Below are 14,413 nucleotides of genomic sequence, written 5' to 3' on the forward strand. Positions count from 1 at the left end.
ATTTAGATATTTGAAACAATGACTAACTTTACTAACAATTATTGTAAATAAAAGTAATTTATTTCTGCTAATAATCGTGGTGTAATGATCGACAATTCGCATTTACAAATGTCATGTCTTCACGATATCTACAATCAGCTTTATAATTTAAATATTAAGCCCGTTCTCATAGAAGTTGTCACGTAGCATTTCCAATTGTTTGCTTTCATATTTTCAAATCTTACTGTTACAATTTTGTGCTACTCGTGTTTATTATTGTAGGAGAAAGAAATTTGAGTGAGGAACAGTCAGTTATTGTCGGGTGACAAGGTATAAGATCGGTTAGCCAGAATGTCTAAATTCAGTAAACCATTGAAAAGTAAACTTCATGCTTACGTTAGTGAATTTGGTGCCCATGTGTTTTCAATTATGTAAGGTTTGTGAAAAGACAGTTAATCACGAAAAAAATATTCAACATGTGTCACCTACGAAGTAAATATGTGAGTTATGTTGATATAATTTAAATTTATTGCTAAAATATATTATGCCTTTTCAAAGATTATTGTGCCTTTTTTACGTTTTTAATTTTTTGCGTGCCTATTTTAACTGTTATAAATGCTTAAACATCCGGGCTCTAGTTATGATTTATTAAAACAATTAGTTTTACTTTAAATGAAGACAAATAAGATACATTTCAAACAAATTACACATTTATGTATGTCACGATATAGGTTTTAGTGCGATTCTAAAGTTAATCAAGACATGGAGCACAGTGTGCCACAATGAATTGCTCCATATTTTGAGGAGTTAAGTTCTTTCGGCGATCAAACAGCATGTTCTTATAAACCTGCCAATCACCTAGGTTTTACCACAGTTGAGAACAAAGTACAAGACTATAGGATTGGGCAGGAAATATCAGGTTATACGTGAGTGGTTCTCCTGTCCTGAATGCTGAAATATGTAACTCATTATGTACTGACAACTGTGAGTTTAAAATCGTATAAACATTTTTATAACGTCGTTTTAGTGTATGCTGACATATTGACTAGTTTTCTTTACTAGACGTTTAATTAAATTATATTTGGCATGGATGTTAATTTTATGTAAACATATCTAGGCCTAGTAGCATATTGCGCGAAATATGTAAAAATATATATACAGTATTATCAAAATTAAATATAGTGGTCTTAATAGCCTAAGAGAAAGGAAGCAGTGTTGGAAAGAGTGGGTATAGAAAGAATGATGCCGAAACTGATCAGGAAGAGGAAATTGAATTGGTTGAGTCACTGGTTGAGAAGAAACTTCCTTCTGAAGGATGCACAGAAAGGAATGGTGAATTGGAGAAAAGTTTGGGGCACAAGAAGATATCAGATGATAATGACATTAAGATATATGGATCATATGCGGAGACTAAGAGGAACGTAGAAAATGGGAAATACTGGAGAATGCTGGGTTTGCAGTGAAAGAGCTGCCCTTGGGCAAGACACTATGAATGAATAGCCTAATTCTCCAACATTTTGAGTTTTCGGGCAGATACATACTGAGAAAAAAATACTGTATGTAATTACATAAAATTCCGGACTCTACGTATAAGAATAGGTCTATGAGTATCATGTCGTAAAGAAATCTTTAAGCCATAGTTCAGCAAGCTGAAGAAACCGAAGTTTGATCATGGACACACTATGAGAGATTCGTGATACAGTTGTGTCTTCTATGAGATCATTTCATTATACTTATTGCTCTTAACAATTACCCAGACATACCTCGATAGCAGAGTCTTAATGCAGCTCACTGTCAGATTGTGGGCTCAAACTCAGCGCAGATGGTTTTAAGACTTTATTTTGTAGGTCTTCGGCATGTTGTTGCCCTTTTTCTGAAATTGAAGAATAAACGTTTTGAAGTAAATGACACATAGGTGCTTTCTCAGTGTACAACAAGCATTATAATTAAAATTAATATTTTAAAAAAGTTGTGTCAGATGAGTTTCATTGTTCGAAACAATCTTTTTGCAGATTGTTTACTTTACTAAAATTCAGAACTATATACTGTCACTCCAAAATTGTTCCTTGAAGCTGAAAGAATTAAGTCGCCTATTTAACACTCACTAACGTTACATGCGGAGTGGCATATAAACATAACTCCATACATACATACATACATACATACATACATACATACATACATACATACATACATACATACGCACACACACATACACACGAGTTAGCATTCCCATCAGGGTTGAGATACTTACAGGCTTCGGTGCTTATGCGAATCTGTGAGTCGTCTAGAACCCACCACCACTGACATCTACCAATCTCTGGAAAAACTGCGAGGAACACAATTGCGGTGGACGGCGGATTCGACGTCATGTAAACACAGGAGATGCCCTATTTTTTCGAAACGAAGATGATAATTCAAGGGAATTGTAGACAGTGCTTGTGGAATTATGAGGGGGGGGGGAGAACTGGAGAAACAGAGGAAAACTACCTTGGCTTTGTTTAATACAAAACTTCGCTGCGCCTCCAAAATCCGCTATGTTTTTTAAACATATTTTGGATTAGAAAGAAAAAGAGCATTGTCACTTTTAATTCCCTTGAGTTCCAAAGCTACTTTCGGTATAATTTCATATTTTTTTCTTGTGATGATTGAAATGCTACTGAAAATTGGTTTGAAAGTCAAGGGAATTAAAAGTGACAATGCTTTTTTTTTTCTTCTGCAAGATCTTTATTAGTACAGGTTTATGGCCCCCTAGATCAGCCGATCTAACTTACTGTGATTATTATCTTTGGGGGAAACCTATAGGGAAAAGTTTACCGAAATAATTCCAATACTATAGAAGAACTGAAGACCGAAATAACACTTACAAGAGAGTCTATTACTGGAGCAGAATTACAGAAAGTGGCAAATAATTTGTTTAAACTATGTGAGCAGTGTCTTACTGCAGACGGGTGTCATTTCCAATAGTATCTTAAATTAATGGTGAGTAATAAACCTGTGTATATGTATTTTAGTAATAATTTAAATTCATACACATATTTTATTCTATAGTTGCTACATGTCTTGATTTGCCGGTAGTAACAGAACACACTCCTCGCCGGTGCAAGCACGACACGCAGAAAAGTCTTATGGAGTTACGCTGTAATCTGGTTTCCTCGTAAAATGAGAGCACTGTACTATTAAGTTAGCGTGAAAAGGATTACCTCTTTCCCTACTGGAAGAGACTGAAAATACTGAATGTGATCACGCGTGTTGCTGCATTGTTGTGAAGAACACTTATGGTAGGCATGGGAAGTGGAAGTTAATTAAATGTGCTTTGGAATAATAAATGCCAGTATCCATTTGGAAATGTTATACATAATTTATTGCTATACAGAAACAATGAACAGGACTATATACATATGGCAGTGAAGCAGATCGGAGCGAAATATTCTAGTAGTGACCATGGTGTGCGTAGGCGACCGGCGCCACAGCCTTGACGAAGGGTGCAGCGTGGGCGGCGTACACGGGGGCCGCTACGGCCTTGGCAACGATGCCGGCTGCTGCTTCCTTGTGCACCACGGCGTTAAATCCGTTGTGAGGATCAGCCGTGTACTCGACGATGCGACGCGTGCCGTCTGGCTCCACCAAACTGTACGTGCCGTGCACCACGTCGCCGTCACGTGACTCGTGCTGGCTGTGGTAGTCCCCGGTCAAGTGGTCCTGCACGTCATAGGCGTAGCTGTACTGTGGGTGGGGGTCGTAATCTGTGTCTACGGCAGCTGGGGCGTAGGCGACCTTGGCGACGGCGGGGGCGTAATGCAGGGGAGCGGCAACCTTGGCGACGGCGGGGGCGTAGTGCAGGGGAGCGGCAACTTTAGCGACGGCGGGGGCGTAGTGCAAAGGGGCGGCGACTTTCGCATAAGCTGGTCCGTATCCTCCGACAATAATTGCCCTGGCTGTTGATAGCAGCGCAACGAAGACGACCAGCTGCAAGTAGAGAACAATGTGTGAGAAATATTTATTACAGAACCGAACAAACTAATTATAGTTCTTATGAGTGCTTGCTGTCTACTATTCGCTTCTTTCTTTCTTCGTAATGTTGAATCTTCTTCCACACGGACTTACAATCCGAGTATGTATTTTAAACAGTTCTATACAGGCACACATTGCGGGCCTTCCTGACTATGTGGTCGGCATGGCACAGGGCCACAGCTTGAACAACACAGGGCAGCACAGGACAAGGGACAAAGACCCAGTCTCATGGACTGAAAATAAATCTCTTCCATTGCCCATGCTGGAAATCGGACCAAAGACCGTTTGGATAGGGAGAGCATATTATGAAATCTCTAGAGCCTAAATTATTCGTTTTACTCTCTCTTTCTTCATACGCCTGGAAATTATGTTCCGCCTTAGACACAAAAAATGACCGCTCTTCTGTAGCGTAAAATTTGTGCAAGTCCACTTCGGGCAGCGCCTGGTTCACAAGACTAGGGAAAGGATGTTCATTTTGCACCTAATTTACTTCCTGAATAAATATATCTTATTCATTATTTTTGAAGGAAAGCAATTTCTTCTGTTTATGAAAAGAATTCATACAACCACACCAAGTTATCAACTACGGAAATTTGAAATAAGACTTATCTCATGCCATTGTTTAAGTGTTTTTGTTTAGTTAACTGTCCGAAGACAGGTTGGAACCTCTTAAGTAACACAGTAAGGCATCACTGATGAGGCAACTAGGCCAGGAGATAATGGGGTAGGGTGGCCAGTACCTTTCCCGCTCCAATGCATACATCGCGAATTAGCTACATATCCCACTAATCAGACTTCAGATGCATACACATTTGTTTAATTATATTATTTATTTTCAACTACCAAAAGAACAATATCCCGTGACCTTCCTATCCGACTTGAAAAATGTATCTCTGTACTTGACTCGATGTTGTAATTTTGTCCGCATTGATAGGCTAATAGAAAGATGCGTAAGTCAGTAACTTTCTTATGTATGCAAAATCAAGATCCAGTTAGTATACAGTTACTACGCTAGTGACATAAGACTGGATTTTTAAAGAAATTTTTAGAACTTTCTTCACCCTTACATATCACTGTTATTGTGCAGCATTTTGCATTGAAGAACATTCTTCATAAAAAAACCGACAGAATTGTTATGTGACACAAAAGCATAGGTTTTAGTCTCCAGAAATATAAAATGTAATGTTTTATTTTGATTGGCAGAGTTAAGGGGAGTGATGGGTGAAAATTCTATTTTGTACATTTTTCAAGCTACGTCATTGATTTTTGTACTCATAATCACGTCGTGAGAGATAATGATGTGAAATTTCATTTCTATGAGTCAATTAGTTTGTGAGTTATTAATAAAAATATTTTCAAAAATTTGTAAACTATAAACAGGAATGTGTCGCTCAATTTTTCAGTAAAATGTTTGAAATTTTTTTCTGCAAGACCAGTGACATATTTAGAAAAACTCATGCATCAGTTTTCCTATATCTCTATTACAAAAGATGGGGAAAAAATTTTATATCCACGGCGAAAATAGAAATTTTCCATTGCCACTGCAAATATTTCAATTTTTATTTTAAAAAGTATTAACTTATTGATAAAGACTCATGCACTATTTTGTTAACCACGGTGTATAGGACATGCAGTACACATTTCATATTCGTAGCATCAAAATTGTAAGAGCCTTTAGACTTAGAACCTGATGAAATGTGCTGAAAATAGAGTGTGAGAAAACATGTTGTAAAATATGCATGGGAATGAAATTCAAGTGTGCAGCCATTTATATATTGCGTAATTTTTATTCTTTTCGAGCGCCGCCGAGCATTAAAATTGCTCAATTTATAAATAAGAGATTGCTGATTCATTTTTATAACAAAACGAAAATACGATTTTTGACTCAAAATGACCAAAATTTCACCTGCCATCTTCCTTAAGGCCATTCGGCTTTCTTCTCCACTCAACCAGTATAGTAGAACATTATTATATTGCTATAAACAAAACATAATTCTTGATACAGATCACTAAATTTCTACATTAGAAAATCGTACATTTTTCATCTGTCTCTACGGGTTAGACACTTAAAAGTTATTTTTTTTCTGCTATTTTTCGCTCTCAAATTGGATGGATACATGAAATTAAACTTTGTGCTGTGGGGTCAGCACGACGCAACGTTGGTCCTTCACCTAAGACAACGCAGAACACGACATTGACAACACAAAGTCTTCCTTCTCTAGGCGTAATTTTAGCGTATTATTTTACCGTGACTTTAACGAAAAGTTAAAACGGCGCGTCTTGTAAGTTACACGTACCCCAGCCGGTTATTCTGAGAAATTGACGAAATGAAATCTATGATTGCTTAATTTTATTACGTTGTTTGAATATTGCTATTTATAATCTTGAATAATAAGGGTGCGGTTTTACCCATTGTTTAAATGTACTGGCTGTTAATTGTATGTAAATAATATCCAAAAGTTCACATGATTATAGTTTATGCAGGGCTATTAATTCATTGGTACACTCAAGTTACGAGCTATACGAAGGTAGTTAATATTCCCGCGCTTGCGTTTGTATATAGATACATAATTACGGCGTATTTCGGTTTCAGTACTTAACAATATGTGGGTGAGTTAGCTCTATAATTCTGTGATTAGGACTTTGTTGTGCAAGAAACTTGAAATTATGTTACTCTTATTATGTAAAATAAAATAAAAAACACAACAATTGTTTATCTGTTTATTGGAAACTGTCTTACTCTGTTTAACTCCCTTTTATCTGACTTACCCACCACTGCGTATAGCAGTATAGCGTTCAATTGATCGTACGTTAGACATCACAAATGCTAGCCTCTCTGATCATGGTATTGGCACAGTCTAGTATAAGTCACGAAGCTCAATACGTAGTAAATATGCATCCATAGATGGTTGTTAACCATTAGGATCGCTACTATCGCCTCATTACAGACAATGCGAAATAGTACCTGCACAGTCTATTGTTTTTAGTACCCTCATAAACTCAAGCTTCGTGACTATGTATACTAGACTGTGGTGTTAGTATGACGCTGTGACATCATAGGGTAATCACAAGACGAGGACAAAAATCATTCCCGGGGATGGAAGATAAATTTCTTCCATTGTTCGCGCTGACAATCGAACCTCGTACGGTTTTGTTAGGAAGCGCACGCGCTATTCATATAGCCACAACGGCAGGCTGTATGTATTGGGAACACACAGAAAACTTCAAGTAAAATAAATAGATGAAAATAATAATGCTATAGAGTAAGTTTTTCCAAAACTTCAGTAGGCTACATCGTAAACGCTGATTAAAATAAATAAAAGTAGAACTATTCAAAATTAAATTAATTTTATTTAATTTACCTGGAATGAGTTTTTAAGTGTCGTATTAGACAGAGATGTCAGAAACCTTTGTTGGGACTTGCAGACTAAATTATCTTATATGTATACAGTATATAATAAACAAATACACATTTTCGTTCTAAAAAGGAATTTTTCATTGTTACATTTCGTTGCTTTTCCGGAATACTGTTGCAACGCAAAAAATCTGTTTTGCACAGAAGAGCGTGTTTTAATTTTCTTACAACTTCATTTACTTACTTACTTCCTTACTTACTTACAAATGGCTTTTAAGGAACCCGAAGGAGCCCTCACATAAGCCCGCCATCGGTCCCTATCCTTTGCAAGATTAATCCACTCTCTAGCATCATATCCCATCTCCCTCAAATCCATTTTAATATTATCCTCCCATCTATGTATCGGGCCTCCCAACTAACACTCTATATGCATTTCTGGATTCGCCCATACGTACTACATGCCCTGCCCATCTCAAACGTCTGGATTTAATGTTCCTAATTATGTCAGGTGATGAATACAATTCGTGAAGTTCAGCGTTGTGTAACTTTCTCCATTCTCCTGTAACTTCATCCCTCTTAGCCCTAAATATTTTCCTAAGAACCTTTTTCTAAAACACCCTTAATCTCTGTTCCTCTATCAAAGTAAGAGTCCAAGTTTCACAACCATACATAACAACCGGTAATATAACTGTTTTATAAATTCTAACTTTCAGATTCACAACTTCATTTGCTTCCTATTAATAGCGATTCATCTGCCAGCTAGCGAAAAAGAACAAGTATACTTCGGAGATACAGCACTGTTCCACTTAAAAATTGATTTTTTTTTTGTGGACATGAAAATCTCAATTTTCGCTTTGTTTCAGTTACAACAGTATTCGGAAAAAGCAACGATTTGTTCGGATCAAATTTCTGCACATTTAAAGGACAAAACTAAAATTACTTCAATCATTTACTATCGTAATGCACTGCTATCTTAAATTGACTGAGCATATTGAGAATTCAGTCATTGGCTTCCCAAAACACGCTATGAAATGTTTTATATAAAACAATTTTTATATCGAAACGGAAGCAAAAACGAGAAAATTGTATAAACGTGTTTGTTTTAAGTATCTCAAAGAAGAACCCCCCGAAATTAATGACATTGCTTACGATTCTCTTTGTGTATTATTTGTCCATGTCAATATAAAATTGATAAAAATAATTTTATGTTTGTTCTCTATATAGTAATTTTGATGTCATTTAAATAATTTTGCTAAATTAATTACTTCATAATTAATTTGTATGTGACTTATATCGATTAAACACATGCCTTCAGCCGGAGACAAGCGCGAGAAACTGTGGGACTGATACGTACCTTGGATGCCATGGCGTTGCAGGTGCAGCTGTTGTGTTGTCGAAGTAAGCAATTGTCGCGCTTTTATATAAATGATGTAAGACTCTGTGAGGTCCTTTCACCGAAGACTGATAATAGGTGATACACAAAATCAGAATGACCACGCCTTGACCATGGCTCTGCCGTGTCCCCAATGTGGAGCATGCCCCGTTCTCTGCTCTGCATTTTCATCCAAGTAATTATAAATTTAGCAGTGAAAGTGGCCCACGCGCTGTGCAATTCTTTAGCTTCATTAAGTCGAGCGCAATACGTTTATTTGATTTGTTTGTTACGAATGTATTTCAACTGACAGCTTTTGATCGAAGGAACACGGGCTCGATGCTCAGCTTATATTGCAACAGATATTTTGAATAGGGAGTGCAAAAGTTTGCGTATTCTGGTGTTATCCGCTCTTCTTACTGCCACTATTCATTATTGTTACATGATCATTAATCTAACAGTCGCTAAATATAATATAGGAGAGACTCGGCTAATTCCGCAATATTAAGAGTAAATCTATAATATTTTTATCAAAATGTTTATTGAAAAATGTTATGAAGGTATGTAGACGTAGACGAAACCTTTCATTACCAAATGAGATAAAGAGGCCTATTAAAATGCAAACATATTTAATTGTACATACATTACAGTTGAAAAAGAACAACTCGGGTAATTCCGCAACAGTGCGGATAAATCCGCAATAGGACTTGGTAAATTCCACAGTCGTAAATAATTATGAAATACATTATGAAAGTAACATAAAAGGAGCAATTTATATGTAACAATGCTCACTTTTTTCACAGTTGTGTAGCAAAACACGAAAAACAGTCAACTTTCGATGTTTCACTGTATTGCCGACAGAGATGTCGACCAATATCCTTGATTTTTTTCTATAGCACTGCATAGGACATGCCTCCTGTTGACAGCCTCTCAAAACTTACGTTCACGCTATTGTAAAGCTGCAGTAAAATCATATATGCACTACTGCGGAATTAGCCGAGTTTCCCATAGACATATATATTAATTAATTCATTCATTCATTGTTCTGCCCAAAGAAGGTCTTTCACTACAAAACCAGCTTTCTCCAATCTTTCCTCTTTTCTGCCTTCGTCTTTATCTCCGCATATGATCCATATATCTTAATGTCGTCTATCATCTGATACCTTCTGCCCCGAACTCTTCTCCAGTTGTCCACATCAGTGGAGTAACGTTTAGCGCGTCTGGCCGCGAAATCAGGTGGCCCGGGTTCGATTCCCGGTCGGGACAAGTTACCTGGTTGAGGTTTTTCCCGGCGTTTTCCCTCATATGAGCAAATGCTGGGTAACTATCGGTGCTGGACCCCGGACTCATTTCACCGGGATTATCACTTTATTCTCATTCTGATGCTAAATAACCTAAGATGTTGATAAAGCGTCGTAAAGAAACCTATTAAAAACCTCTTCTCCTGTTCACCATTCCTTCCAGGCAGTTTCTTCTCAGCCAGTGATCCAAACATTTCCTTTTCCATTTCCTGATCAGTTTTAGCATCAATCTTTCTTCATCCACTCTTTCTAACACAGCTTCATTTCTTATTCTGTCTGTCCACTTCACATATTTCTTTCTTCTCCATATCCACATTTCAAATGCTTCTAGTCGCTTCTCTTCACTTAGTCGTAATGTCAATGTTTTCTGCCCCATACTCGATACAAAGCATTTCACTAGTCTTCTTCCTTAGTTATTTTTCCAGAGGTCCGCAGAAGATGCTCCTTTTTCTATTAAAAGCTTCCTTGGTCATTGCTGTCCTCCTTTTGGCTTCCTGGCAGCAGCTCATGTTACTGCTTATAATACCCCAAGTATTTGAAGCTGTCCGCTTGCTCTACTGCCTCATTTAAAATTTTAAGGTTTACTTTCTTTATTTTTCTTCCGATGACCATGATCTTCGTCTTATTTGCATTTATCTTTATTCCATACTACTCACAGTTGTCATTTAGTTCCAGTAGTACATATATTCTTTAGTATTATCTTCCTTTGTGCTAACAACGGTATATCAGCAAATCTCATACACTTAATTCTTCTTCCTCCTACTATCACTCATTCCATGCTCTGAAAACAGTTCTTCACTAAATCCTCCAAGTAGATGCTGAACAGGTTGATAAAGGACATCATTGTCTTACTCCTCTCCCAATTTTACTTCCGTGTGACATTTCTTCTCCTATCCTATCTTTTGCTCGTTGTTTGATATAAAGATTACTGAACAGTCTCCTCTCTTTCCAATCCACACCTATTTTCTTTAGGATCCCCATCAGTTTATTTCAATCCATTCTGTCAAAGGCATATATATAGTCGACCTGGTTGGCGAGTTGGTATAGCGCTGCCCATCTATGCCCAAGGTTGCGGGTTCGATCCCGGATCCCGGACCAGGTCGATGGCATTTAAGTGTGCTTAAATGCGACAGGCTCATGTCAGTAGATTTACTGGCATGTAAAAGAACTCCTGCGGGACAAAATTCCGGCACATCCGGCGACGCTGATATAACCTCTGCAGTTGCGAGCGTCGTTAAATAAAACATAAAATTTATATTGAAGAGTCCGCGGGAAAAGCGATGAATGTCACATTTCTGTTAAGGATTACATAATGATCTAATTGAGTCTATAACTGCAAGATGTAGTGCTGTTTCTTTAGAAAATAAAGGAAAGGATTACTATATTCATGGTGATAATTCTCCTTTTTACCATTTTTCATAAGAACAACATTAAATTTCGCAGTGATCCATTGAATTAGATAATGACATCTATCTTAAGAAAACTGTGTCATTCATCGTTTTTCCCGCGAACTCTTTATATATATATATATATATATATATATATATATATATATATATATATATATATATATATGAACAAGTGTTCAGATCTCAGAAAGTGTGTGTTGTAAGACCCATGTTTATTGGACATTATTTTCTTGTTTTGATGCATACTTGCATCTCCTAAAATATGGGATACTTTTTTTTTAACACTCTGTATAACATTCATTTATTACTTTCATCCTAATCAGAAGGAATGAGTTCCCATGTAATTTAATAGTTTTATTTTACAATTTTGTACATACGACGATCTACGTTTCAACAGGACGTTTGACTGTGAGAAATTTATTGGAATAGTCTACTTTTGAACATAATATATAAAAAATATATATGTGCCGATTATCATTAATGGCCTCTGTCGGGGGACGAGTACATTACAGACTGTTCCTTCCCCGGCTTCGGATATATTTCCTCTTTGGCAATTTATTATTGTGCAATCATTTTCATGAACACATCGTATTAATGTACAGCGTTAATATTGTTTAATTATATGAATCTATAAATGGTACAAAACTTGAGTAATATAAAAGTTTGTCAATTCCAGGCGGTTTAAATGGGAATTAATTATGAATTGAAAGAAATCTTAAAATACAATACAGTGCAGCCAGCCCACATTCGTTAGTGAGGTATGAAATGGAAGTAGCAACAAAGGATAGGCTGTCAGAGCGATGATAAATGGTGTTAATTAAATTTTTGAAGTTAAAAAAATAATTGAGGGTTTTTGAGGTAACACTAAGTACAGCAATGCACCAAAGAAGATTTCCAAAAAGAATCTCACATTATCTTTCAATAGGATTAATAATGTTGATAGACTGAAAAAGAATCTATCATAAATAACAATGGAGCCATAGTATATTTGAAGGACTTAGAGCCAAAGGCGACTAAACCACAATTACAAAATGAGTAAATAAGGGGTGAAATTAGGAGGATCCTGACAAAAAATGATTGGTTTCACAATTTATTTTAATTGGTCTACATTGAATAAATACAAAAATATAACATGAATTTATAACAACAATGTATAGTTTTTGAAAAAAGACTTAATAATGAACAATACAAAATTGTGGGTTGGTTGCCTTTGGCTCGGAGCCCTTCATTTTTGGGGCCCAATGTTTAAAAAAATGAATTTAATTATTTTATACTCATTTAATAACACGTTTGTCATTTGTACAGTTTAATAATACAGCTAATATAGTCATTTAGGGACTATTAACCTTCCGTTTTCTTATCGTGAACTCGAGATTAAATGTGGGGCTATTTTAATCATGTGCATCAAGACTCTGTGCTACTTCTTGCTCGTACTATTGTGGTCAGTTTTTTTACTAGTAAAACCACTCGTTGTGATGCAATGTAGACCTAACCGCAACAAGACTGCACAAATGCTTGAGTTTTAACTGCCATTTAATTTCTCGTTTTAACGAAGAATGTTTTAAGGACTTCATTTCTGTAGGCTATCTGTTAGCTTACATAACGCATTTCTCTTTGTAGGTTCGAGGTTACGATTCTTTTTCATTAACATCATTCTTTAAGCGCCATATAATTGAATATGTGAAGTCAGTACAAACTTGTTTAATTTTTCGTTCTTAACAGTGCCTTAACGCACCTGTTAAATCAGTCTGTATCAACATGTGATCACTTCATTTTCTTTCTGTATCTGTTACACATTCTCATTATGTGAAGTTAGGGATTTTTTTTTTTTTTTTTTTGTTTAAGAAAAAGTGAACAGATATAGCAATAAATCCTCACAATTATCGTGAATATTGTGCGAAACATGAAACAAATAAACTTACAACATACTGATAGTCATCGTCCTTCATTCTCAAGTTCATAACGTCTGCACTCAGATTTAGTTGAAGATCCTTCACAGCATTTTTCCGCGTGATATGCATATGAATCAGCAGTAGTAATAAACTAATGAACATCAGTGTAAAAAAATCAAATATATACCTCTTCTAAACAATGCACCATCTCTTTCTCCTGTTTTACGAGTAAATCAATAGTAATAAATTCTGTTAAACTGATTTTTATTGGAATTGCTTGCATTTTGAGAGAAATGAGATGTGTATTGTAAACTAACAAGAAGAAAATAATATAGATGCTACTTAGTAAATGTGTGTATTTTCTTTAATTAACATAATGCTATTTATCGAGTAAAATTTGTTAAATTCCATGGCTAAATGCTTATTTCTGGAATGAATTGAATAAAATTGCACTTGTTCAATATGAATAGAATCCTTGCAGTAGAATAAGAAAAAGTACTGAACACTGATGAACGAGAGAATACGACATTTATATAGAAGATCAAATATTATTAAGAATCATATGTCCGTGAAGTTTTTATTCGATTATTCGCAGTGACGGAATATTTTTGTATAATTTTTTATGAAATTTCTAGTGAAGTGCTTTGTATGGAGTGTGGCATTATATGGGACAGAAAGATGGACATTACGACGAAATGAAGAGAAGCGAATAGAATCATTTGAAATGTGAATATAGATAAGAATGGAACGTGTGAAGTGGACAGACGGAATAAGAAATGAAGCTGTGTTGGAAAGAGTGGGTGAAGAAAGAGTGATGCTGAAACTGATCAGGAAGAGGGAAAAGAATTGGTTGGGTCACTGGGTGAGAAGAAACTGCCAACTGAAGGATGCACTGAAAGGAATGGTGAACGGGAGAAGAGTTCGGGGGTAAAAGAAGATATCAGATGATAGAGAACATTAAGATATATGGATCATATGAGGAAACAAAGAGGAAGATAGAAAATAGGAAAGATTGGAGAAAGCTGGGTTTGCAGTGAAAGACCTGCCCTTGGGCAGAACACTAAATGAATGAATGAATCGGATATTATGAC

General features: G+C 36.1%; 2 protein-coding genes across 3 annotated transcripts in view; one reads left to right on the forward strand and one right to left on the reverse strand.

Annotated features, from left to right (window-relative positions):
* LOC138708671 (uncharacterized) overlaps positions 1-8,850 on the reverse strand; it is a 33,156-nt gene extending 24,306 nt beyond the window's left edge. Inside the window, exons 1-2 of the mRNA XM_069838758.1 lie at positions 8,703-8,850; positions 3,419-3,948 (exon numbers count right to left, since the gene is read on the reverse strand). Of these exons, the coding sequence (XP_069694859.1) occupies positions 3,419-3,948; positions 8,703-8,714 (542 nt within the window). The 5' untranslated portion in view covers positions 8,715-8,850. The remainder of the gene's footprint in view (positions 1-3,418; positions 3,949-8,702) is intronic.
* LOC138709386 (neurobeachin-like protein 1) overlaps positions 1-14,413 on the forward strand; it is a 686,489-nt gene that overhangs the window by 565,826 nt on the left and 106,250 nt on the right. The gene's annotated exons all lie outside the window — the stretch shown is intronic.

The sequence above is a fragment of the Periplaneta americana genome, chromosome 11 (assembly GCF_040183065.1).
Source record: "Periplaneta americana isolate PAMFEO1 chromosome 11, P.americana_PAMFEO1_priV1, whole genome shotgun sequence".
Taxonomy (NCBI): domain Eukaryota; kingdom Metazoa; phylum Arthropoda; class Insecta; order Blattodea; family Blattidae; genus Periplaneta; species Periplaneta americana.